This window comes from Gossypium hirsutum, chromosome D11 (assembly GCF_007990345.1).
Source record: "Gossypium hirsutum isolate 1008001.06 chromosome D11, Gossypium_hirsutum_v2.1, whole genome shotgun sequence".
Taxonomy (NCBI): Eukaryota; Viridiplantae; Streptophyta; class Magnoliopsida; order Malvales; family Malvaceae; genus Gossypium; species Gossypium hirsutum.
In genome coordinates, this window is record NC_053447.1 from 19,187,621 (window position 1) to 19,213,536 (window position 25,916).

At 36.8% G+C, this 25,916-nt stretch overlaps 2 protein-coding genes across 3 annotated transcripts; both read right to left on the minus strand.

Moving 5' to 3' along the window:
• Positions 1-9,077: 9,077 nt before the first annotated feature.
• LOC107912909 (2-hydroxyacyl-CoA lyase-like) lies at positions 9,078-25,466 on the minus strand. Of its 2 annotated transcripts, none has more exons than XM_041103863.1 (2): positions 23,823-25,466; positions 9,078-9,500 (listed from the first exon to the last, which is right to left on the minus strand). In XM_041103863.1, exons 1-2 carry the CDS (start codon positions 25,203-25,205, stop codon positions 9,186-9,188), a joined length of 1,698 nt encoding a protein of 565 aa, XP_040959797.1. In that variant the 5' UTR covers positions 25,206-25,466; the 3' UTR covers positions 9,078-9,185. The 2 variants fall into 2 exon arrangements, with proteins under 2 accessions (XP_040959797.1, NP_001314007.1); NM_001327078.1 differs by lacking the exon at positions 9,078-9,500 and adding an exon at positions 22,433-22,961 and having other exon boundaries at positions 23,823-25,221.
• On the minus strand, positions 16,290-20,868 carry LOC107912908 (disease resistance protein RGA2). The gene is made up of 2 exons (XM_016841284.2): positions 17,045-20,868; positions 16,290-16,510 (listed from the first exon to the last, which is right to left on the minus strand). The coding sequence occupies exons 1-2, from the start codon at positions 20,518-20,520 to the stop codon at positions 16,450-16,452; spliced, it is 3,537 nt and encodes a 1,178-aa protein (XP_016696773.2). The 5' UTR covers positions 20,521-20,868; the 3' UTR covers positions 16,290-16,449.
• Positions 25,467-25,916: the final 450 nt, after the last annotated feature.

Here is a 25,916-nt window from a genome sequence, read left to right on the forward strand (position 1 = left end):
TTCATCTTAAGCATAATATTTCTTCACCGCATCCGAATTCACCGGATTCGGTAACTCCTTCCCATCCATCTCGGTAAGGATTAAAGCTCCTCCTGAGAATGCCTTTTTTATAACGTATGGTCCTTCCCAATTTGGTGCCCATTTTCCTCGCAGGTCTTTTTGTATTGGGAGAATCTTTCTCAGAACGAGTTCTCCTTCATGGAACTCTCTTGGTCGTACCTTCTTGTCATGGGCTGCGATCATTCTCTTTTGGTACATTTGCCCATGACAAATTGCCCTTAGACGTTTTTCTTCAATGAGGTTCAACTGATCATATCGAGCTCGAACCCATTCTGCTTCTTCTAACTTTGATTCCATCAATACTCGCAGAGAGGGGATCTCAACCTCGATAGGTAGCACAGCTTCCATTCCATAGACTAGAGAGAAAGGAGTTGCTCCCGTAGATGTTCGCACAGATGTGCGATATGCAAACAAAGCAAATGGAAGTTTCTCGTGCCAATCTTTATATGTCTCAGTCATTTTCCCAATGATCCTCTTAATGTTCTTGTTAGCTGCTTCAACAGCCCCGTTCATCTTTGGGCGATAGGGCGAGGAATTATGATGCTTTATTTGGAACTGCTCGTACACTTCTTTCATCATCTTATTGTTCAGATTCGTGGCATTATCTGAGATGATTCTTTCAGGCAAACCATATCGGCAAATGATTTCCTTTTTCAAAAACTTGCACACTACAGTCTTCGTCACATTGGCAAACGAAGCGGCTTCAATCCATTTTGTGAAGTAATCGATAACCACAAAAATGAATCGATGTCCATTTGAAGCTTTTGGAGAAATTGGCCCTATGACATCCATGCCCCACATAGAAAAAGGCCACGGAGAAGTCATGACATGAAGGGGTGAAGGGGCTACATGAATTTTATCGCGGTAGATTTGACATTTGTGGCATTTTCTGGCAAAATTGATGCAGTCGCTTTCCATTGTCAGCCAATAATAACCGAGTCTCATGATCTTTCTGGCCATATTGAAACCATTGGCATGCGTTCCGCAAATTCCCTCATAGACCTCTTCAAGTATTTTTCTGGTTTCAACATCATCCACACATCTCAAAAGCATCTGATCCTTTCCTCTTTTATACAGGATATCCCCATCAAGAACAAATCCCGCTGCCATTCTTCTAATTGTTCTTTTATCGTTCTCATTCGCTTGTTCGGGATACCTTTGATTCTTGATATATTCTAAGATATCATGGAACCAAGGCCGTCCGTCTACTTCTTTCTCAATGCTACAACAGTGTGCAGGGGCCTCGTATATGCTCATTTTGAGGGGCATTATTTCTGCTTCTCTACTTGCTTTGAACATTAAAGCCAAAGTGGCTAGGGCATCAGCCAGTTGGTTCTCTTCTCGTGGGAAGTAATGAAAAGTTATTTCTTTGAATTCCTTGATCAATCCAGCCACTAAATCGCTGTACTTAATCAATTTTGAGTCCCTCACTTCCCATTCTCCACGGATTTGGTAAATCACTAGAGCTGAGTCCCCGTACACCTCCAAGATCTCGATGTTTCGTTCGATAGCTGCACGAAGCCCCATGATACAGGCCTCATATTCTGCGATATTATTGGTACAGAAGAAGTTCAGTCTTGCAGTGAACGGATAATGATTCCTGTCTGGTGATACCAGGATTGCTCCAATTCCATGCCCTAAAGCATTTGACGCACCATCAAAGCACATCTTCCATGACTTCTCTTTTGATGACTCGGATTCTATTTCTGTGATGCACATTAAGTTTTCGTCTAGGAAATCGAATCTTAAAGGCTCATATTCCTCTGTCGTTCGAGTTGCTAAGAAGTCAGCTATTGCGCTCCCTTTTATTGACTTCTGACTTACATAGGCAATGTCATATTCTGAAAGGAGGAGCTGCCATCGTGCCATTCTTCCTGATAGTGCCGGCGATTTCATCATGTATTTTATTGGGTCCAGCTTTGAAATTAGCCATGTCGTGTGATACAACATATATTGTCTGAGTCTCCGAGCTACCCAAACCAGAGCGCAACAATATTTCTCAACGGACGAATATTTTGCCTCATATTCAGTGAACTTTTTGCTGAGGTAGTAGATCGCCTTTTCTTTCTTTCCTGACTCGTCATGTTGTCCCAGTACGCAACCCATTGAACTTTCGGACACTGTCAGATACAAAATTAATGGTCTTCCCGGAGTTGGCGGTACTAGCACTGGAGGACTGGACAAATATTGTTTTATCTTATCAAAGGTCACTTGGCATTCCTCGTTCCATTCTCCCGGGTTATGTTTTCGAAGAAGCCGAAAGATTGGGTCGCATTGGTTGGTAAGTTGAGCGATAAATCGGGTGATGTAATTTAATCTCCCTAAAAATCCTCTAACTTCCTTTTGCGTGTGCGGAGGTGGTAATTCTTGGATGGCTTTTATTTTATCTGGATCAACTTCGATACCTCTTTCACTGATAATGAAGCCTAGCAACTTTCCCGAGGTAGCCCCGAATGTACATTTGGCTGGATTAAGCTTTAGCTGAAACTTTCTCAGCCTTTCGAACAACTTCTTGAGGTTCATTACATGCTCTTCTTCTCCTCGAGATTTAGCAATCATATCGTCGACGTAGACCTCTATTTCTTTATGCATCATATCATGGAATAACGTCACCATAACCCTCTGATATGTTGCCCCAGCATTCTTTAACCCGAATGGCATCACCTTGTAGCAGAACGTTCCCTACATTGTTATGAAGGTAGTTTTCTCCATATCCTCAGAAGCCATCTTGATCTGATTATACCCCGAGAATCCATCCATGAAAGAAAACAATGAATGTTTTGCTGTGTTGTCCACCAACGTGTCAATATGTGGCAAGGGAAAATTATCTTTTGGGCTTGCTCGATTCAGGTCACGACAATCCACGCACATTCGTACTTTTCCATCTTTCTTTGGTACCGGGACTATGTTAGCCACCCATTCTGGATATTTGGAGGCTCGTAGGAAGCCAGCGTCAAATTGCTTCTTGACTTCCTCTTTTATTTTCAACAGCATTTCGGGCCTCATCCGTCTTAATTTTTGCTGGATGGGCTTGCATTCTGGCTTTAATGGGAGCTTATGGACCACTAAATCTTCATCTAGCCCTGGCATGTCCTGGTATGACCACGTGAAAACATCTTTGTATTCGCGGAGTAAAGTGATCAAACTACGGCTGGTACTTTCTGAAATAGAAGTCCCAATCTTCACTTCTTGTTTCCTCTCTTCAGTGCTCAAATTTATTGTTTCTACAAATTCTTCATGAGGCAGAACCTGTTTATCCTCTTGTTCCACCATTCTTAACAATTCAGGAGACGAGACATAATCTTCAGCATTTTCTTCGGCTTCAAATTCTCCTAAGCAAACAGCCTTCTCATCATCAATTTCAAGATTCGTAACGGGCTTATTCATGTCGTCAATATCTGAGCACCTGAAAGTTGAATGGAAAAGAAAGCTATCGGGGGACATCCAAGTATTGGAAACAACAAACAAAATGTTATGTCATGGCAATGAGGCAAATGTAAGGATAGGCTATGAAATGAGAAAATGATTATGAAATTAGTGATAATGCGAAAAATCATGACAAAATACATCTTCATTGAAATTCATTTAAATGATAAAGAGCGAAAGCAAACTCTTACAAAAGAACTCTATTATATCTAAGGACACAATAGAAGGTTGATGTTTGGCATTACTCTGAAGGCTTATAAACTACAAGAAGCTCCTCAGCAATCCAATTGTTCAACATGAAACCAGGAGGGCAAGGGCGTATCCTCGAGACATCTTTACTTGCACTCAGCTTCTTTATCAATGACATTTATACTAGCATTCTGAAAATCCTTTTCAATTAATCCCAGCATGTTTCGTGGATCCTCTTGTCCAGGGTACATCATTCCCGTAGATGTAAATGTTTTTGACAAAGGTGGGTACTCTATTGGTTCCCATTCTGGTTCTCGGCCCAAAGTTCTTGCAATTCTTCTCTCTTGATCCTTCTTCCGCTGTCTTCTTCTTTGGCGCATGTCAGGCTGGAACCCCAAACCGTATCGGGCCTTATGGTGCACTGGCTTTAAAGCCCTCACTATTCCTTGCAGATGTCTCCCTAAACCTCTTCTCGCACGTGCTTCCCTACCTACGGTCAACTTGACACCCATTCTGGTATTTCTCGACAGTTTTGGCATCGGAATTCTATTTCCCTCAGCGACGAAAGTGGCATTGATGAATTCAAGGGATCGAAAGGAACATCCCACTGCATCCTTGCTTACTTCCAGGTATGGCGCATCAGTAGAGATAGATGCGATGATGTCTTCTTCGCCCTCAACTGTGACCAAACAGCCATCCATGATGAATTTCACTTTTTGATGGAGGGATGATGGGACTGCTCCAGCAGAATGAATCCAAGGTCTTCCCAAAAGACAGTTATAAGAGGGTGTAATGTCCATGACTTGGAATTCGACCTCATAGATGTAGGGGCCCACTTCCAAAGGGATTTCGATCTTTCCCATGACTTCACACCTCGTCCCGTCGAATGCCCTTACCGTGGAATGACAGGGCTTTAAGTAGGACAAATCTATCGGTATTCTGGAAAGTGTATAACATTTAATGCTGACCCATTATTGATGAGTACGTTCGGTATTATGTAGCCCTTGCAGCGGGTCGTGATATGCAGCGCTTTCACCGAACCTCTACCATTTAGCGGTATCTCATCATCACTAAAAGAGATGAAGTTGTCCGCATTCAGATTGTTTATCCACCTATCCAGTTTTTCAATGGATACATTGTTTGCCACATAAGCTTGATTTAACACTTTCAGCAGAGCGTTTCGGTGTGGTTCTGAATTCAACAGCAGAGAAAATACCGAGATTCGCGCTGGCTGCTTACTCAATTGTTCTACCATGTTGTACTCACTGTGCTTGATAAATTTTAAGAATTCCTGTGCTTCCTCCTCGTCCACAGGATTTTTAGCTTCATGTTCAGGCGCAGTTTCATGCTCATCATCGGTCACATGCATCGGTGCTTTTCCTTTCTGTTTCAAGTCACTGTTCTTCTTTATCTCCTTCGAATAACATCTTCCACTACGAGTGAAATGACCTAATTCCCTGACGCTTCCAGTCATGGCTTTGGGTTTTTCATCTTCAGGTGTGACGATATTAACGTCATATTTCCATGGTACTGCTTTATTGTCCTTGTAAGGGAAAGAAGATGGTACTTCGATTATCATTTTTGGTTTCACCGGCTCTTTCGTCGCATCGTAATAAATTACTAACGGTTGATCAGCGCTATAAGGGGGACCTGATGACTGGCTATTAGAGGCTCATACTTCTCTTTCATTGGTCTCTTCCCTTTTGTTAAGGATCTTAATCTCCTTATTATCCATCCGGTCTTGAAGCAACCTTTTAAATTCCTCACACGACTGAATGTCGTGTCCCATAATTCCATGGAAATTGTAAAAACTTTGACCTTCTTCTCTGAGAATTTTATCGGGGTGACAAAGCAATCCTTTCTTAACCAGTACCTCCCAGATTTTCTGCAGAGGCGTCCTTATTTCCGAAACACATCTTCTGACTTTCCATTCGTCTACTTTCCCCACTATGCTCACATCCCTTTCGATATGGTTAGGGAATGGGTTCTCAGTTGCATTACTGGCACTATCGAATCGTAGGATACCTGCATCAATGAGTCCTTGAACTATTCTCTTAAAGGCTAGGCAGTTTTTCGTGGAATGTCCCTGGTTTCCCGTATGGTATGCACAACTAGCGAATTGTATGTTTTAACCTCAGCGAACGAGTATGGAATATGCAATGAATGAATGAATGCATGAATGTCAAATGACTGTTAGTCATGAAATAAATGCAAGAAATTGGTGTTAATTTCAAGATAGCCCCTATTTAGGCATTTCCTTAATCAAAAGAGTCTATTACACAACGTTTCGGTCACTCGTGTAATTGACTCCTCTATCAGAAACCCCTTTTTGGCAACCAATCTCTAATCAACCCTCTCCTAACAAGATGTATATGATGCATGATGAAAAATAGAAATACAGACAAACAACATTGGTTAGCAAAACACATATGATCAGAGAAAAATTGTGGAAAATCTAACAAATTAAGCTACTTGGTCCAATGGACTCGATTCCCTTGCATAGAAAGCGAAAGTGCAAAAGGTAAGAGGCGTTCCTCCCGTGCACTTATTTTGGTGACTACTAAACAGACGGAGGTTCAGCATGGCTCTAGTTAGGTGGCTCGTATGGTTCATTATATGCGGTTTTGGTTCTAGATAGGTACTCGAATTGCCCGTACTATCATCTACTAAGATTAACACGGAGCCTCGGTCATAGCCTATCACCGGCTCACGAGTTCAATTCGAGGGGTTACATTTACTTATGCCTATGCGGAGGGACAAGTTAACTCACGAAAGCATAAATCATATGTAACCCGAAAGTATTCACTAGCCTGTGCGGAGGGACGAGTTAACTCACGAAGGCGTAGCGTTTACTTTCACTTAAACGGACGGAGCCCGGGTAGAGAGCTCATGTTATGCGAAAATGCAAGTGCACGGTGTGTGGGGAACAACTCATAAACCTTTACGTTTCACTTAAAGAAACTAAACCAAAATTAAAACCATAAAAATTAAAAACTGAAAAACAACCAAATAAGCAAGTTAGAAGAAATATTTACAGCACGATACAAACGCATGAATTTTGAAAACGAGATTTTCGGATCACGACCAAATATTTACTTTGAACAAGGAAATTTGAAAATTTTGACAAAACGTGTTTAATTCCAGACACGACTCTCAAAAAGGCTTTCCCCAGTGGAATCGCCAGCTGTAGCGACCTAAAAATTTTAGCACGGGCGCTAATCGAAATAAATATTGAAAATTTGAAAACAGAATCTCGATCTATTTGAAAAGGGAGTCGCCACCGATCTTTTTTCATAGATGTGATCGGACACCTAATGGATTATCTTTTTAGAAGAAAAATTTATTTTTAAACTTTTCTAAAAAAGAGGTAATTTTAGGTCTACGTGAAAATCCAGAGAAAATTAGATTTCGGGAGTCGGTTACGCGCGAGGAAGGTATTAGCACCCTCGCGACGCCCAAAATTGGTTCTCGTTAAACGCATGTTGTCTTAATTTTCAAAAATACGAGTTCCATTTAATATTTAGTCGTGATCCGATTGAAATATGAAAACTTTTTTTAAGACACGAGAATTTTGAAGCACGAAATTTTTTTTTTAAAAATGAAAGTTTTTTTTTTAAAACACGAGAATTTTTAAACACGGAAATTTCAGAAACACGAAAATTTTTAAAACACGACTTTTTTGAAACACGAGAATTTTTAAAACAAGACATTTTTTGAAACACAATTTTTTTCTTAAAAAAATTTAAAATACGAGAATTTTTAAAACACGAAAATTTTTAAAACACGAAAATTTTTGGAACACGGAAATTTTTTAGAAAACGATTTTTTTTTAAAATCACCGGAGTTTTTGAAAACACGAAAATCTTTGAAACACCGAAATTTTTGAAAACACGAAGATTTTTGAAACACGAAATTTTTTTGAAAATACGAAGATTTTTTTTAACACGGAAATTTTTGAAACACGGTCATTTTTTTTGAAAACACGAAAATTTTTGAAAGACATGATTTTTTTGAAAATACGGAAATTTATAAAACACGAAAATTTTTTCTGAAAACAAGAAAATTTTTGAAACACTAGAATTTTGAAAACACGAAGATTTTTGAAACATGAGAATTTTTAAAAGCACGAGGATTATTGAAATTACAATTTTTTTGAATATTTTTTTATTTTTAAAAGGGCGTATCGAGTTTAACGCAAACCGATGATATTCACCCAACATAGCGATGAAATCAACGATTTTATGTTAAATCGATTCGTTGCATTATTTATTAAAATTATTTAAAATAAAATAAAATAAAAATCAAATTAAATTAAATTAAAAATATAAATATAAATATGCATAAAATGCTAATAATATTAAAACGAAATAACATAAAAATACGAGCATTAAAATAAAATAAACGAAATTACCGAAAAGCTACCGAAACACGAGCTTCGTCGAATGGATTACACGAATTGAACCTTTTTTTTCTTTTTTTCCTTCTTTTTTCCTTCTCTTTTTCTTCTTTTTCTTTTCTTTTTTTTTCTCTGCTGGGCCAACCCATTGGACCTGCTTCTGCTGGGCTGGTGCGTGCGGGCCTGGCCTGCTGGTGCTGGCCTGCTAGGCTGCGCTGGGCCTGGGCTTGGGCTGCTGCTGGTGTGCTAAGAAATGGCCTGCTCTTCTTTTTTTTTTTTGGCTTGTTTCTTTTTTTTTTGTTTTTGTTGTTTTTTCTTGGGCTGCTGGGTCGGATCGGGTCGTAGGTGGGTCGGGTCAGGTTGACCCGACTGTTATAATATTTTTTATTATTTCTTTTCTTTTTCTTTTTTCTTTCTTTCTTCTTCCTCTTTTCTTCTTCCTTCTTCTTCTTCAAAGTCTAGCCTCCACCACCGCTTGCGCCGCCGCTACCTCCTCCGACGCCGGTACTCTTTCTTTTCTTCTCCTCTTTCTCTTTTCTTCTCTTTTCTTCTTTTTTCCTTCGAAAAAATTTCTTTTTTCGCAAGTTTTTTTTATTTTTTTCGTGGGTGTGGGGGTTTGATTTTGGGGTTTTAAACCCATTTTATAGTTGATATTTGCTTCCTTTTTGCAGGTGGTAGGTGAAGAAGGAGCAGCCACCCATGTTTGTGGCCTGAAAATCTGGGAAGTGAGCGCCCCAAATCATTAAACCTGTCTGAAGGACCAAATCACAAATGCAGCAAAACTTCTGGGGCTAAATGTAATTTTTAGAAAATTTAGGATTAAAATGAAATTTAATGAAAGTTTAGGGGTCTAAGTGAAATTTAAAGAAAGTTTAAGGGTCAAAATGAAATTTAGAAAAAATTTAGGGGTCAAAATGCAATTTTTATTTTTAAAAAATTTTTTTTTTTAAATTTTGAAAATTAAACACAAATTCTAGTCAGACAAAAATTTAGTGCTTACAATCTCTATCTGTTCTATCACAAGTGAGCACAAATCCGATTATTCATTGACATAGAAAGACCAGCTCGGTAAGTGATGGAAAAAGAAATTTAACCAAACAAAACTGAAACTACCTCAATTCTTGTGCTGCATTCTCCCACTTTCTGCACCAGCAAAGGGATCAATTATCAAATTTATCACAGCCGGCTTCCTTGCAGAGAAGGATTCAGAAAGGGCAGATTTTAATTCATCAGGTGTCCCGACAAGGTAACCCTTTCCCCCGAAAGCTTCGATTAAAGTATGGTAAGCAGCACCAGGAACAAAGGAAGTGGTCGCAGGGTCATCTTTGAAAGGGCCACTTACTTCTTCAGGGCTCCTTCGGTCACCACCGTAGACACCACCGTTGTTAAAGACTATCACAACAACAGGCAACTTGTATCGAACCAATGTCTGCATTATAAGAACAGCATATTTAAAAGATTAACAAATACATAAAGCACTTCAATAAGCAAAAGGCATTTGTAAGTCAAACAACATAAAGAGCGTTTATAATTTGGACGATTTTTAAGGCCCCTCTAAAATTTAAAATAAGAAAATAGAAAACATGACACATCGAACAAAATACAAAAGAGAAATGCTCTCATTAAGTTAATATTGAACACCCAGCTTTCAGCAGACTACTTTTCTACTAATCCATCGTGATACTCACCGGTACATAAATATATATATGCATGCATACACATACTTAAGACACATAAGTAGATACTTATGTGATTCTGGGTGTGGGTGGGTATGCGTGAGAGACAGAGAGAAAGAAATAAAGTAGTGAGTAGAGTATTGTCTCCAAAGGGACATTGTGTGCAACCAAAAATTGTGAAATTTAATTATCAATTTGGAAAACATTAAAATTAAGGTTAAAGAATGTGCTAATAAACTAAACTTAATTTAACCTAGATGAATGCACAATGTAACAACACAAAATAATAAGCAAATAGCAAGCGCTAAATACAATGGCATGAAGGACTCGAATAGTTAACCCCTTTAACCCATATTCATTAAAACAATGATAAAGATTGACATGGGTTGACCCTGGCATAATTGGTGATTTATTAACCCTGATTTTATGAGTCCTCGGATTCTCTAAAGTCCTAAGCTTAACCTCTTAGTCTTTTCGCATATGTCTATGTCGAGTCTAACTTCAAGATTACATTTCCAAGCATTGTTCTTAAGAATTAAGTGAGATAACATTGATATGTCTATATCAAAATAAGTTTAATCACATTAATCCTAGGGCTATGCAAGGTAATAAATATCCATCGATACCATTACATTTAATTAACACATGATTAAACAAGCACCAATCAGGTATTGTGTCAATTAATAACCATCTTCTCAGATCGGTTTACTAATTTAATTACTTACCAACATCATGTATGCGTCAGGAAGTATGATTGTGATAGTACTTGACTTAGTACAACTACCAAATGCACGAAACATCTCTACCAAAACTTTATTGAATATAAACTAAAGTTGCATAACCATTCTAGCATCAACAAGATTAAGTCATAGTAATTAAAGAGAGAACACAAAAACAATAAGCAATCATGTTTTCAACGGAAGAACGAAGTAACAAATAAAAGAACGAAGTAACAAAAGTATTGAAAATAACTCTATATTTTAGAATTATCACAATCATCGAACAAAATTTGAGTTTTATTGTTTACTGTTCATTTGAATAATACTAAAAAGATTAAAATATATATATTACTATTTATCTATTTTGATAATAAAATTTAAATATAAATTTATATTATTAAATATAAAATCAATGTGGCTCAAATTCATGAAATTTGTTCGCACTTGGTAGTTTGGGTAAAGTGAATAAAATATTTGCGTAGAAGTTACTAATATTTTAGCTTCAGAAACCAATGATAGATTCACAAGAAACCAGTAGTCATAGACGATGGAACTTTCATAGTTCATACCAACATAGTTTGGGTTTTTTTTATTTTAATCCAAATTCAACAATAAATAATTTTCCATTAACACAAACAAAATTGAGTTTAGCTATCCATATTCTAAAATTCAATTCAGTTGTCAAAGACCGACTTTGCTGACTGACAACTATTTGACTTTCATTTCATGATCAATTTTCTATATATATTCACTATTACCAACGGATTGCCCAATCTCAAAATCTACCTTTCCATTTACTCCTAAAAAAAGCAATTTTATGGAGTTTCTTCAGAAATCAATTCCCGGTACCTTGAAGGGATACTGGAGAAGGCGGCGATACCAAAGACTCCACGGCGGCGAAGTGATCAAGAAAAAGAACGTAAAACTCACGAGGATCGGAGCGAGGTCGCGAAGGTTTTGGAAGATCAAAGCGATACCAAAGCTGCGATGGAGGCCGATGAAGCTTTTGACGAAGCTCAAAAACGGTTACATGAATATGATGTTAAGGTTAGCTGGGACTGAGAATCAATTCGGAGGGAAACGGATTCCCAAAGCTCGAAAGGTTGCTTTGGGTTATTCGAGCTATGAATTTGATCAAAGGTTGGTTTATGAGATTTACAAGAATTTAAGTGCTACTCATGAGCTATATGGATAAAGGAACTTGAGTATTCCAGGGCCGGACGGGTAGGGATGAATCTTAGAAGATGATTTTGTAAATTTGATTCAGTTCAGTTCATTTTTTTTTATAGTCCGTTAGCTAGCAAAGGAGCAGCTTCAAGGACAACTCCACAACTGTAGAGCCTCCTGCAAGTCTGAGGCCATTGCTTGGCAAAGGAGTAATTAGATTGTATAATCAGCTCATTACTCAACCAATAAATTTACTTACGAATTATTCACACATGTTTCAACTTAAACTAATTCATTTTTATTTAAATTTACTTATATTATATAGAAATATAGAAATCAATTGATAATATTGAATCATCGCATCATCTAGAAATTAAGTGCTAAAATGTCAATCTAAAGATCCGATCCATCCACTTTCTAATTTTCAATCCGTCGAATTACTTTTATTTTATTTTATCTTTAATGTTTAAATGCTTTAAACACTAGTTTATTATAAACAAAAGTATACAAATAGTTAATAGTTTTTAATAAAACATTTGAACTTAAATGTTAATATTTTTAGGGTAAATCATCAAATAGTCACTTTTATTTTTCTCAGGTTATATTTTAGTCATTTATGTTTAAAATGTTACATTTTAGTCACTTATGTTATCGCGTTGTAGCATTTTTGATGGGTGTTGAATCCACCAATATAAACCTACGCCTTAGTTTGCAAATTATGCAATATAGGGAGTAGGGTCGATCCCTCAGAGACTGGTTTACTGTAAATTGTCGCTTACTTGACCAGATTTATGTCGGGGCAGCTGTCGTGCCCAAGACGTTTGGGGGGATAAAAATTTAAAAACCTGAAATAAACAGAAAAAATAATGTAAAAAGTAAAAGTTGAAAACAGAATAGTAAAAACTGTGAAATAAATATTAAGAAAAATTAATTAGAATGAGCTTAGCTTTAGACACGAATTTTCCTCGTCTTTGAACCGATCCTCGAAATTGGATGAACTCCTCTTTCCAATAAGCTAGTTATAGCTACCAAGGACGCCTCGGACACCAACTCTTCCTTGTGTAAATTAGTTATGGAACGTCCAATAACTAATTCTTACCGATCGAACAACCACGAAACGTCCGTGATTTAGAACTCCGGCAGCTTTGCGTTCTAGAAGAGCCTAGCTCGAACCAATGCCCTCAACCGCGTGGGACATTTAAATCCGGTTACTACTTCCCTTGACAGAATCAAACAACAATCTCCACTTGGCACGCCAATGTGTTCACAGAAAACCGATTGGAAACGTTCCTTTCGGAATTCCAACTGTACGTCTAACCACACTAAATCAAACGACGTCTTTTTTTTTATGTTGATCTGACTTTATGAGCTGACAAAATCATACTCTTAATCCGGAGAAGTAATAAGTACTAGAATTTTAGGAGTTAAATGGCTCGGGTTCGTTGGCCTAAAGCTGGAAATGGGTTTAGTTGGCTAAGGGTTGGGACATGATGGTATTTGATAAATTAATTAAGGTAAATAGGTGAAAAGGTGGGTGATGTGATTGAGTATGGGGTTTGGAATATATTAAAGTGGGGTGGTTGACTAATTGGAAAAAAAAAGTTGAAAAAGGAGTTGTAAATGGAAAGTAGTAAAAAGCTGGAAGTTTTAGGAATTGAAAGTTAAAGAAACTAAAGACAATAAATAAATTTGTGAAAAGTTGAAAATAAAGGTGAAATGGATGGTAGGCTACTGGAACTAATAAATTGAAGGAAGACAAACTAAGAAATAACAAAGGTTGCGTGAGAAAGGAGTGAATTTGAAAGATAAAAGCTAAATGTTTTTTGATTGATGAAATGATGAACAATACAAGCTCTATTTATACTAGAGGATTTACTAAATTAGGAGCCAACTAGTCATAGGAAATTAAGGAAAAATATCCCATAATAAAATAAATCCCAAAATATTCTCCCACTAACTCAAAAATTTCAGCTAATTAATCTTGGAAAAATTCTTCTTTGGCCCTCCTTCTTTGCTTCTTTCTTCAATCTAGCCCAATTATTTCCTTTTTCTTCTATTTAGCCTCAAATTGCATTCCTGCACAAAATTCAATAAATATGGCAAAATTAGTGGTGCACTTTCATAAATTAACCAAATTAATTACATAAAATATGTAACTTTAGTATTTAATCAATTTTAGTCATTGAGTCATTAATTGTCGTTAACGGTGTAACGGTAAACTAACGTGGCACATTAAATCATCATTTCAAACGAAAATTTTAGGTTAAATTCTACAATTGGTCCCTATATTTCTTTTTTTTCATTTTGAGCAATTTAATTTTTAGGAAAACAGAAGAGAATGGAAAATAAAGAGAGAAAAAAAAAAGGAAAGTTAAAAAAAACATAAAAAAATTAAATGGGAAGATGGCTAGTCTTGGCTATCAGAGCAATTGACTCCACGGGTAAAGACATAGATGTATTCATTGGTAGAATGATACATTTGACTGGATTCAAGATGAATTAATTTTGAATCCGTTTGTGAATTAATTCACTTGTGACGTTCATGGTGTAATTTACCTAAATCCTGAGTTAATAACTAACCATGCGTATGCAATTCATGTGCTTTGATATAAACATTTTAAATTTAAAATTTAAAATTATATTTTATTTTAAATTTTTAAAATTATTTTTAAAAATAAAAATGATTAAAAATATAAAAATTATGTTTTTAATATTTTTTAAAATTTTTAAAAATTAATTAAATGCTGACTTATAATCCATATAACAATCCACAAGATGCCATGTCAGCAAAGTTAACAAATGTTAACTTTTTCATCCATTCCAAAAATGATTTGACAAAAAAAATACAAACTGAAAAACTAAAAAAAAACGAAAATTAAATGAAAACCAAAATACTTTTTCCACGTATTTCAAAATGTAGAGTAACACAATCAAACAATCAAATTAATTATCAACATGTATTTCAATTCCAATCAGCCAATTCAACATGGAATCCAAGAAACAAACGACCATTTCAGACATAAAAATTAACCAAGCAAATTTTACATGTGTAGCCATATGTTGAAGCTCAATTCCGAAAATGGAGTCATCTTCGACCAAAGAGAGAAAAAAATCCATACCAAATGGTATTCCATCTAATAAGAATAGCTCGCCACAACATCATATACTCATATAGAAAGAAAAGATTTTTTATAGTTAGATTTTCTCAAAATATTATTCACACCCAATTTTCTTAACTTTGGAGTAGTTGAGGATGTAAATTGAAGTTAATCACCAGAAGTGAGGATTTTTTCACACTCAATTCTAAACTTCAAAGTAGAAGTAGCCCATATTTCAAATCTATTACTTGAATGATCTTTCAAATCTATACTAACCAATTGGATAAATAGAAATTTCATTTTTAAGCATGTGCTCTAAAAAATGATTTCCTCCCCTTTTATTAATTATTGAATCAAATCAATTCTCAAGAATAGAACACGGCATACCATCCTTTTTCGTTAGAACATAGATTTACTTTCCAGAGGAGATAAAGAAACTGAATCATTAGAGATATCTTTTCTCTTTCTATCAAGAACAGTGACGTATCTAGGAGAGGCTGGCAGGGCCTGGCCCCCTTGAAATAGAAAATTGTTTATTTAGGCCCTTTAGACATTTTAAAATTTTAAATTAGTAGAGTTAAAATTTTATTTTGGTCCTCCTAAAAATGATAAAATTTTGATTTAATTCTTTAAAAGTTATAAAGATGTAGATTATTAAAAATACAAAAATTACAATTTAATTTCGACCCCTAAAAAAATTTTCTGACTTCGTCACTGATCAAAAACATAAACAGAATAAGAAGGATGACTGTAACTGATGTTGCCCATTACTGGAAACAATACTTACAGCAGAATAAACAACAACAATAAGATAAACATTCATTCGAGGAAGGAAATATGTGTATATTTTAAAAAAATATCGTAATTATCTTCATCTATTGGCGTTGTCATCATACGTCCCATGCTGGATTTACAATTTTTCTTCTCTCTATTTGGAGGAATAATGTATTTTTATTTCTAATATTTTAAGGTGCACTTTGTAAGTGATACACCTATTTTTTTAAGAAGAGGAATAGCATGCTCTTCCAGAAACATAATAGTAAATTGATCCTCTTTTTTTAAGTTAAATTAATTTTTTTTTTTGGAATAATAAATTAAGTTACGTGGACCAAGCATGGGCTAGATGTTTCAAAAATATTCAGGCTGCAATTTGGCCCAGTCGATAAGCTCTTCTAGGCTGGGCTATATACCAATACAGCTAGGAATTCAGCGTTAAAGGTTGAAAGTAGAAAAGAACGGTTTAAAAAGAACTTAAATTGAATACTTTACAATTAAAAGCAGTTAAAAAATTATTTTAAGGGTTAAAAATGAATAATTAATTTATAAGAGACAAAATTATAATTTTATTATTGTTTTAATTTATGATGTGATAAAATTTAAAAGGTTTTTTATAACAAATCTACCAGTTAGGAGAGTCGAAGGCAACGGCTTCCTCTATCTTCATGACTTTATTATTCCGATATAAACTGAATTTATTCGAAGGACTTTTTTTCATTTCGTCAAGTTCATTTTTTTGAGCAAATAGCATATAGTATTATTAACATCTAAAATCTTGTATATAAAAATCTCAAAAATATTGAATAGACCTACACTAGATACATCATACATACTATACTCAACACCTACAATCGAATGAATCCAAATAACATAAATCGTAGATGGTGCAGATTATGTTGAACCCAGATAGCAGCATTTTCACTCGCCCATTACCTTCTTATTCATGACTCCGGCTTACATTTCAACAACTTACTTGCTAGGCCAAATGTCCAATCACCAAACCTGCAAATAAGCCCAATGCATCGAATTAAAACCTTGAATTTGCCTCTCTTTTTTACCAGTTCTTGTCATTGCAAATTATATTGCTCTAACTCTTTTAATTTTCTTAAACTACCCATGTCCGACACCATATCCAGTCCATATTCGGACATGATTATCACGCTATAATCATTCCAAAGTCTCCAAATGAATCAAAATCATAGAAAAACAATTAACATACCCATGTTGGATGCAGATATATTTTCAAGACTCATATCAAGTCCAAGTAACATAGATTGCAAATGTAGGTCAACTATTAAAAGGGATATATACACAAATTGTCAAAATGCAAAGGCTATATTGCACCTAATACTCATCTTGGCCATTTATTGCGCCCCATACTTGTCCCCAATTCTAAATAACATAGAACGGCATAACAAGAAACATTATTAAGAGAACGGCTTGGTCAACCATTTCAGGATGATAATCAAGTCAGATATAAAGGCAAAGATAGAATAAAGTAAAAAACTACATAAATAACTAAAAGGTAAAGTTTACCTTGTAAAGAGACTGCCATGGGATCTTCGTCGCTTAGAGTAGCATGCTTTATCATTAGCAAAGATTTGAATATGGGGAACATGTGCTATGTAGGGCCAACCCTCTCCTCCCCCTTCGTTGCACCACTTTTCCAAATGGGGGCATCCCCGAATATATAGGTTCTTGAGTGTTGTGAGACTCTTTATCCCTTGAGGCAATGACATCAAATGAATACAATATTCGAAATTCAACTCACAAAGGGAGGTGAGATGTTCTATCTGGTTTGGAACAGAAGTAAATCCGTCACACCGACTAATTGTCAATTTTTGAAGAGCATTTAGATGCTGGATTTCCTCCGGTAAGGAATTCAACATCGGACAATCCCAAATCCACATTTCCTCAAGATGTGTCAAATGCATGACCCTATCAGATAAAGAGGTAAATCTATCGCACTCTGAAATGTTCAGGACACGAAGTGAAGTTAAGCCATTTACGTTACCAGGAAACGAAACAAGACGGTCACACCCAACCAAAACCAGACTCTCTAAAGCATTAAGGTTTTGTAGTGCTTCAAGAATGTCTTCAAGCTTGTGGCAGCTGTAGATTCCCAAGTGTTTCAGCACAGATAGATTATCCAGATGATTCGACAGAGACTTGAGGTCAGGTAATGATGCTATCCTCAACTCCTCAAGGTGTGTTTGATTTTGCAACAAACCACTAGGAAAAACTGTCAAGCCAGAAAGGTCATGGATCTCAAGTGAACCAGGATAAGGACAAAATAAGCCGCTCTCCCTTTTCCCAATTTGAAGCTTTTTGAGGGTTGGAAACTTTGGCAATTCAATTAACTCAGGGCATTTCCTGAAAACCAAGATTTGCAGACGAGGAAAATTTCCCCTTCCCTCAACTGTTTTCCACGTCTCCAAAACAGGCATCGAGTCAAAATAGAGTTCCTCCAATGATGGGAACGGATTGATCCCATTTCCATAGAATTCATTGCTAATGCACTTCACAGCATCCATTCCCTTTATTTTAAGAACCTTGAGCAACGGCAGTTCCCCTAGAGGTGGAAGATGTGAACATCTTTTACACAGGTCAAGCTCAACTGAGACCAGATTCGGTAAATCAATCAACCAACTGGGAAGCCTTAAACCTTGATAACAGCTTATCCGAAAATACTCCAGATTATAATGAGGTTGGAGACTGCTAAGAACCTCTTCTTCATTATCTGGAAATTCCCCTGCTTGTTTTCCCCAGATTAAACTCAATGATCGGAGATTTTGCTTCCTTATCAAGTTGGCACTCTTGGCTTCAGTTGAACCTGTCACATTATCGAGTTCCTTTAGAGACAACTCCTTTCCAAGGTCTAACTCTTTAAGCTCCCAAACTCCACAACCATGGTCCTTCCTTACTATAAATATACTCAGTTCTACCAATTGAGTCAGGTGCCCAATTCCAGGTGGAGTTTGCTCAAGAGAATCACAATGTGAGATATCAACACACTTTAGGCTTCTCATATGTTGCATTCCTTGGGGTAGCTCACAAAGATAGCGACACCAGGAGAGTTTCATAATCTGCAAGTTTAGGAGGCAATTGGCAGACTGGGGCAATCTTTTGATGCGAGAGTAAGACAAGTTTAGATACGTCAAGTGCACCAAGTTACAAAAAGATTTCGGAATTCTATCGATGCATGCGCTTCCCTGATAACGTATGTTTAAATATCTCAGGTGTACCATCTTTCCTAGCGACTTCGGTATTTGATGCATATTGCAGTCCAGTGCTCTCACATGTTTCAGAGGACAATCGGCTTTAGTCAGGCCAATGCCACCAAGAATGAGGGACCGCACTGACGAACAGCTTTTGAGGAGATTATGTTGTTTGTCGAAGAGAATCCTTTCGTAACTGAAAGGAGGCATTGGTTGAATGGGAATATGTAAGTGCCTAATCTGTTTTGGAGACCCAAACGACTGGTTATTGTCATACATATAACATTCGAACCTCATTATCGAAATTGCAAGGTCATGAACGAGATCATGCATTTTACAGGTCACAGTGCCATCATCATCTTCAGTAACATCTTGAAAGAAGGACCTCCAAGTTAACTCGAGGAATATCTCATCTCCAATTTCACGCAACTCCCTACGTCCTCTAGAAGGAACAAATCCATTTGCCATCCATAACTCTATCAACTGAGATTTATCCATTTCACAATCTTTTGGGAATATCGAACAAAACGCAAAGCACTGCCTTAAATATGATGGTAGATTGCCATAACTTAATCTCAAGGCAGGTAAAATGCCACTCCCGTCATCCGGTAACTCCCAGATCTCACTTTCTTTAACACATAACCAGTCACTTTCTCTATGCTTTAACCGCAACATGCTTCCAAGAGCTTTTACAGCCAAAGGAACCCCTCCACACTTCTGAACAATTTGCTTTCCAATGCTTTCCAATCTCATGTATCCCTCCTCGCTTTCCATCAGAGCAGAACGCTGCTTGAATAGTAACCAAGAATTCTCATCCGATAAATAGTCCAAATGGTATATGGGAAGGGTAGCCATGATAAGAGCAACTTTCTCGATCCGGGTTGTAACTATGACCGCGCTGCCTTTTGCTCCAACCTTCAATGAATTCCTAAAACCATCCCATTTTTCATAGTTTTCATTCCAAACATCATCTAATACGAGAAGAAATCGCTTTCCCCTTAGCTTTTCTCGCAAGTATCGTTGCAGAGGGTCGAGCTCAATGATATCACAAGGACTACCATCAATGGACTCAATAACTGCTTTTATCAACCTTCTGACTTCAAAAACATCGGATACACATACCCAAATCCTCACAGCAAAACCCCTTTCAACCCTTTCATCATTGAACACCAGTTGAGCAAGAGTAGTCTTTCCAAGTCCACCCATACCACAAATGGCATAAATGGACAAATCACTTAGATCCAACGAACTACCAAACAACCCGTTGATTACGTTCTCTTTATCCTCATTTCTTCCCAATATTTCAGATTCACTGACCAGCGAGCTAGTTAATCGCCATTCCCTATCATCAATTTCTAAATCCCCAACTTTTTCAGTCAAATGAAATTTGTTTTTCTCCTCTGCTACAGCATCTAACCTCTGCCTAATTTGCTTAAGTTCATGAGCCTTCTTGAAAGTAAACACAGTGGAATTTTTAGAGGAAAAGAAATCACTTACTTTGCTGCTCATGTTTTCTCGAGCCTTCCATAGGAAAGCTTTTGCAGCAAACTCGTCGAGTAAATCATCAGCATCGTAAGCGATATCCTTGAGTTTTCTGAGCCAATTCCTGACGGCCTCACTCCTCCATTGCTTCTGCTCTGCGTCTTGAAGCACGGCTTGAATCGTACTTAAAGTGCTCTCGAGATCTTGAAGGTCGGTTTCCAAATTACTTGCGATTTCAAATTCACGAAGAGCTAGAGAATTGAGGTTCCCTAAGATGGTACTCACAAGGGAAGAAACAAAAACATCTGCCATGGACAACCCCCAGAATTCAAAAGATTCAAATGAAACTTACGAGAGAATAAAAGAAGAACGATTTGAGGGAAGCAATGGAGCTTAGAAACGAAGTAGTGAAGTAAAAGCTGCAGAGAACTAGGAGAGAAATGCAGAGAAGAAATGATTGAGGAAAAAATGGAATTGGAAGTCAAGTTATGCGTATGTCCCACACGGTGCTGACTGCTGACTGAGTTGACTCAGGACATGATTAAGGAGTAATCGGAAATTTACGGGATATTTCTGCCTGACTTCCTTTTTTCTTTTTCTTTTTTTTTTTGTAAAGAAAATAAATATAATTTAATTGAGAGAAATTTGTATTGACGTTGCTTTTTATTTTTTTGGTAACATGAGAAAAACATATTTAATTAGGAGTTAATAGTATGAGTAGAGTCGGAAGGTAAAAAAACGACTACCCATCCGAATTTTATCATCAACCAAAGGAGTAAAATGAAAGATCTTTACGCAAATAGGAAAACCTTTCATCATATAAGCTAAAGAGTTCGCAACAGAATTTGCCTCTCTAGGTATTTGTTTAAACAACATTCTCTACTTACATTTGCACAATTTTTGGATTCGCACAATCGAATCCCTATTTGAATTTCCTCTATAATCTCCATTAATACCTTTGATAGCTAGACCACAATCAGCCTTAATAATAAAATTCACCCAATTGATTTCCTAAGCTACTTGAAGTCTATCGTAAATAGCCCAGAGCTCAGCTTGTAGCACACTACATCTCCCAATTTCCTTCTTATCCCCCCATCCATCCACCATGCTCATCACGTGCTACTATTGCAAGACTCGAATTTGAGTTTCGAGCACCATTTGCATTCAGTTTAAAGAAACCAATGGGCGGTGGTGCTATTTCTTTCCCCTGCTTTGACTAGCCCCTGCTTGAATGAGCTTGCCTACCACCACCACGAAGAGAGGATCACATAGGGGTAATCTTGAAACACGCAAGTTGTTAAAAAATAAGAGATACTAAAATTTTCTAATAGTGAATTCCAACCTTTCCCTTTTTTCTTTTTTGAAATTTCAGGTTGTTGAGATTTGTTGCAAAATTTGGCAAGATAAAGAATGGTTACATATAATAAGAATGGAGTTGCCAAAAGAATGAAAGTCCCTAGAATATGATTACACACTTGTTGATGGTATTGAATTCCCGCGTTTCAATAATGCCCCATCTTATGGTGTACAAAACAAACTGAATTTTGAAAATGAGTATATAGGAGCTTTTAATTACCATTCTGGCGAATCATGTAGTCAATAAAAGGTATGATTTACACAAATTGAAGATGCAGTGACAAAATTAAAGAAGATACCTTCAATTTCTTTCTCCAACAATGCTACAAAATATGATTTTTATTATGCTCTTTTTTGCATCCAACTTTTTTATATGATACTTACAAACATTTATAACATTACAAAAAGCATATTTTTTTTTAAAATAAAAAAAAAAAGTAGTAGTAGTTTACTGCTTTGTAAACTTATTATTATTTCAAATATGTTTCCTAATTATCAACTATATAATATCAAAATAATTTTTAATTAAAATACACAGTAACTTATCTCCGCATTGACTCCAAATTCATTATAAATCCATTCCATTTTCAAATATTGTTGATTTCAACCAAAAGATCAAAAATAGAGGTTTTATTAGTAGGAATATATATGATGACATCAACACTGGGTTCAGATCAGGCCTAAAATTAAATAAAATTGTGCATTTCAATCAAGAGTTCATATCAGGTCTATGACATCCACAATGGGTTGAGATGCTCATAATAGGTTAGGATAGGGTCTAAAATGAAAAAAAGAAGAGTTAATTTCAACCAAAAGGTCAAAGTATGCTCATAATCATTAAGTTGGGTTTAAATCAGGTCTATATATATAAATATCAACTGTGAGAACATTTACTACTAAGAAATATTTTATCAATGTCATATACAACACAGTGCACACTGCATTTGACTACAAAAGTCAAAACACATGATCTCTATCTGTTCTATCACAAGTGAGCACAAATCCGATTATTCATTGACATAGAAAGACCAGCTCGGTAAGTGATGGAAAAAGAAATTTAACGAAACAAAACTGAAACTACCTCAATTCTTGTGCTGCATTCTCCCACTTTCTGCACCAGCAAAGGGATCGATTATCACATTTATCACAGCCGGCTTCCTTGCAGAGAAGGATTCAGAAAGGGCAGATTTTAATTCATCAGGTGTCCCGACAAGGTAACCCTTTCCCCCGAAAGCTTCGATTAAAGTATGGTAAGCAGCACCAGGAACAAAGGAAGTGGGCGCAGGGTCATCTTTGAAAGGGCCACTTACTTCTTCAGGGCTCCTTCGGTCACCACCGTAGACACCACCGTTGTTAAAGACTATCACAACAACAGGCAAATTGTATCGAACCAATGTCTGCATTATAAGAACAGCATATTTAAAAGATTAACAAATACATAAAGCACTTCAATAAGCAAAAGGCATTTGTAAGTCAAACAACATAAAAAGCGTTTATAATTTGGACGATTTTTAAAGCCCCTCTAAAATTTAAAATAAGAACATCGAAAACATGACGCATCGAACAAAATACAAAAGAGAAATGCTCTTCATTAAGTAATTATTGAACACCCAGCTTTCAGCAGACTACTTTTCTACTAATCCATCGTGATACTCACCGGTACATAAACATATATATGCATGCATACACATACTTAAGACACATAAGTAGATACTTATGTGATTCTGGGTGTGGGTGGGTATGTGTGAGAGACAGAGAGAAAGAAATACGGGACTCATATATACAAGAAACTATGATACAATCAACTAATGATTTCGGAATCCTGAGAAAAGTTCCCATATTCCGTTCAATATTATATTAAAGATGCTAATCAAAATTTTCTTTCACAATTCAGCTATCTTGATCAAGAAGGAATTGTCTTTTGCCAACAAAATGAAACAAAGATAAGATATTATAGCCCCAAAGAAACACCATCATCTTTACCTTAGGCAGCATTAGATTTAGTTTCATCAATAGAAACAAGAAAATTAGTTCAATATTCCAGTTATCAGTATAAACAACAGGAAGTGTAATATCAAACCTCCTGTTGAAACTAAAAGAAGTAACTACAAATAAATCATATCATCCTAAATCATCAACATAGCATTCACATTCTATTTCTTCATGAGTAAGAGCATTATACATAACAGACTTCAGAATTAAGATAACAAATTTAATTATGCAAGTGAGGCTTTAACAGTAAATATTAGAAAATATACCTCAACCTCCATAGCACTGAACCCGAATCCCGAGTCCCCTTCGACTGCAACCACAAGCTGTTCTGGATTAGCCACAGCAGCGGCAATGCAATAACCTAAACCAACTCCCATTGTCCCCCAAGTCCCTGCATCTAACCTAGTCCTAGGCTCGGTCTGAACCAGCACAGACCTTCCAACATCCATAGTATTCGCTCCTTCTGAAACCACCACCGGTGCTGGACTCCCAACCCCCAAAATAGCATCTCTTATAATCCTCATAGGAGTCAAAAAGTTAAACGGCACAACATCTTTCGCCAACTGAGATTCCATTTTCGACACATTATCCTTCACCTTCTTCGAAATAGCCTCCACCCAAGGATGAGACTTTCCCAAACAAAAAGGGTCATCTTTAATCTCCTTATTAATCATCTCCAAAACCTTCTTAGCATCCCCAACTAAACCTAAATGGGGTTTTCTCAACTTAATCTCTTCTTCAGAAACATCCACTAAAATGAACTTCACATCTTTATCCCATTTAGGACTCTCTCCAAAGTGTAATAGCCAATTGAGCCTTGCCCCAACAACCAATGCAACATCACATTTGCCAATGGCGAGTGACCTTGCAGCACTAGCGGCCAGCTCATGATCGTCGTTCACCAGCCCTTTACCCATTGGAGTTGGCAAAAAGGGGATTCCCGTTCTTTCAACTAACTTTTTTAGTTCCCCTTCAGCTCGGGCATAAGCCGCCCCTTTGCCGAAAACAATCAATGGCCTTTCCGCCTTCCTCAACACACTAACCGCCTTTGCGATTTCAGAACTCGGCGGTGCTTTTGTTGCTTCAAAAACCCTTCCTTTCTCGACCTCGGTTAACAATTTCTCAGCTTCGGATTCAGTTATCATCTGATGTAATACATCAGTCGGTAAATCCAAATAACACCCACCGGGTCGACCCGAAACTGCATGATCCAAAACCCTAGCAACACAATCGGGAATTTCCTTGATATCTTTGGCTTTAACAGAGAATTTCGAAAAGGGTTTCACTGCTTCGATCTGATCAAGCTCCTGGAAATCTCCACGACCGGAATCCTTCTGATCGGGGGAGCCAGAGATCATGACCATGGGCCAGGTGTTGATCATAGCATTGGACAAACCGGCCAGACCGTGGACACAACCGGGCCCGGAAACAGTCAAGAGAAGACCGGGTCGGCCCGTGAGGTAGCCATAAGCAGAAGCCGCATAACCAGCGGATTGTTCGTTGTGAAAAGCAATAAAACGGATACCCAATTGGACTGCACGGTTGGCGAGGCCAGTGACGGGGATACCCACGACGCCAAACATGTGGGTGACGCCGAAACGGGCAAAGGACTTAGCTGCTAAAACATTGCCGTCTAGACAGTCCGCCATCTTTTGTTTTATTTTTTATGGAACTTTTGTTGTGGATGAAACTTTTGGAAGTGAGAACGGTTTATAAAAAAATTATAAAATTACAGCGAAGTAACTTCCAAAAAAGAAAATAACAATGTAGTCAAGGAAGAAAGTTTGACCATTAGAGCTAGAGTGTTAAAATGGGATTTTGGTTGGATTTAAAAGAGGTAGCGTGGTAGTAGAGACAAGAGAGCTGTATGTATCTAATTTTCAAAGGGATAGAGTGGAGGAGCTGTATCTCTTAATATTTTGTGACTCACTTCTTGCCCTTTTATTGAATTTGTTTCTACTTTTTCTTTGTGTGTTGATCATAAATGGGACGGGTATGAGATTTAGGCTCGACCCACCTTCCAATTGATCTGATGCTTTTTGTACAGGGTTAATACAGTGGGTGAATTTCTAGTGGTTAAAGCTTATTCAAATCAGTCCTTTTGAGTATGGTTTTCGGCTTTTCAATCCAAGATTCTTATGCACTCAACTCTAACTCTCAGAGATTCTATTCTGAGCTCTAAAAAGTACTTATACCAATATTTTTCATAAAAAAGTAAATGAAATTTGGGTGTGAGTTTGGGCTTTTGGTTTTATGCTTCTTTTCCTTGTGTGAGATCCTTAATCTGCTTTTTGAATGAATAAATGATTCATATGCTGTCAAATCTAAGTGATTAGATTGGTGGGTTTTGTTTAAAAAAT

Bases quoted from the DNA above. Each gene is read 5' to 3' on its own strand.
- LOC107912909 (XM_041103863.1), bottom strand. From the start codon at position 25,205: ATGGCGGACTGTCTAGACGGCAATGTTTTAGCAGCTAAGTCCTTTGCC. The intron at 9,501-23,822 runs GTATATTTTCTA...CTTATAATGCAG, and splicing joins TCAGTGCTATGGAGGTTGAG to ACATTGGTTCGATACAAGTT.
- LOC107912908 (XM_016841284.2), bottom strand. From the start codon at position 20,520: ATGGCAGATGTTTTTGTTTCTTCCCTTGTGAGTACCATCTTAGGGAAC. The intron at 16,511-17,044 runs GTAAACTTTACC...GCTTATTTGCAG, and splicing joins CATGGCAGTCTCTTTACAAG to GTTTGGTGATTGGACATTTG.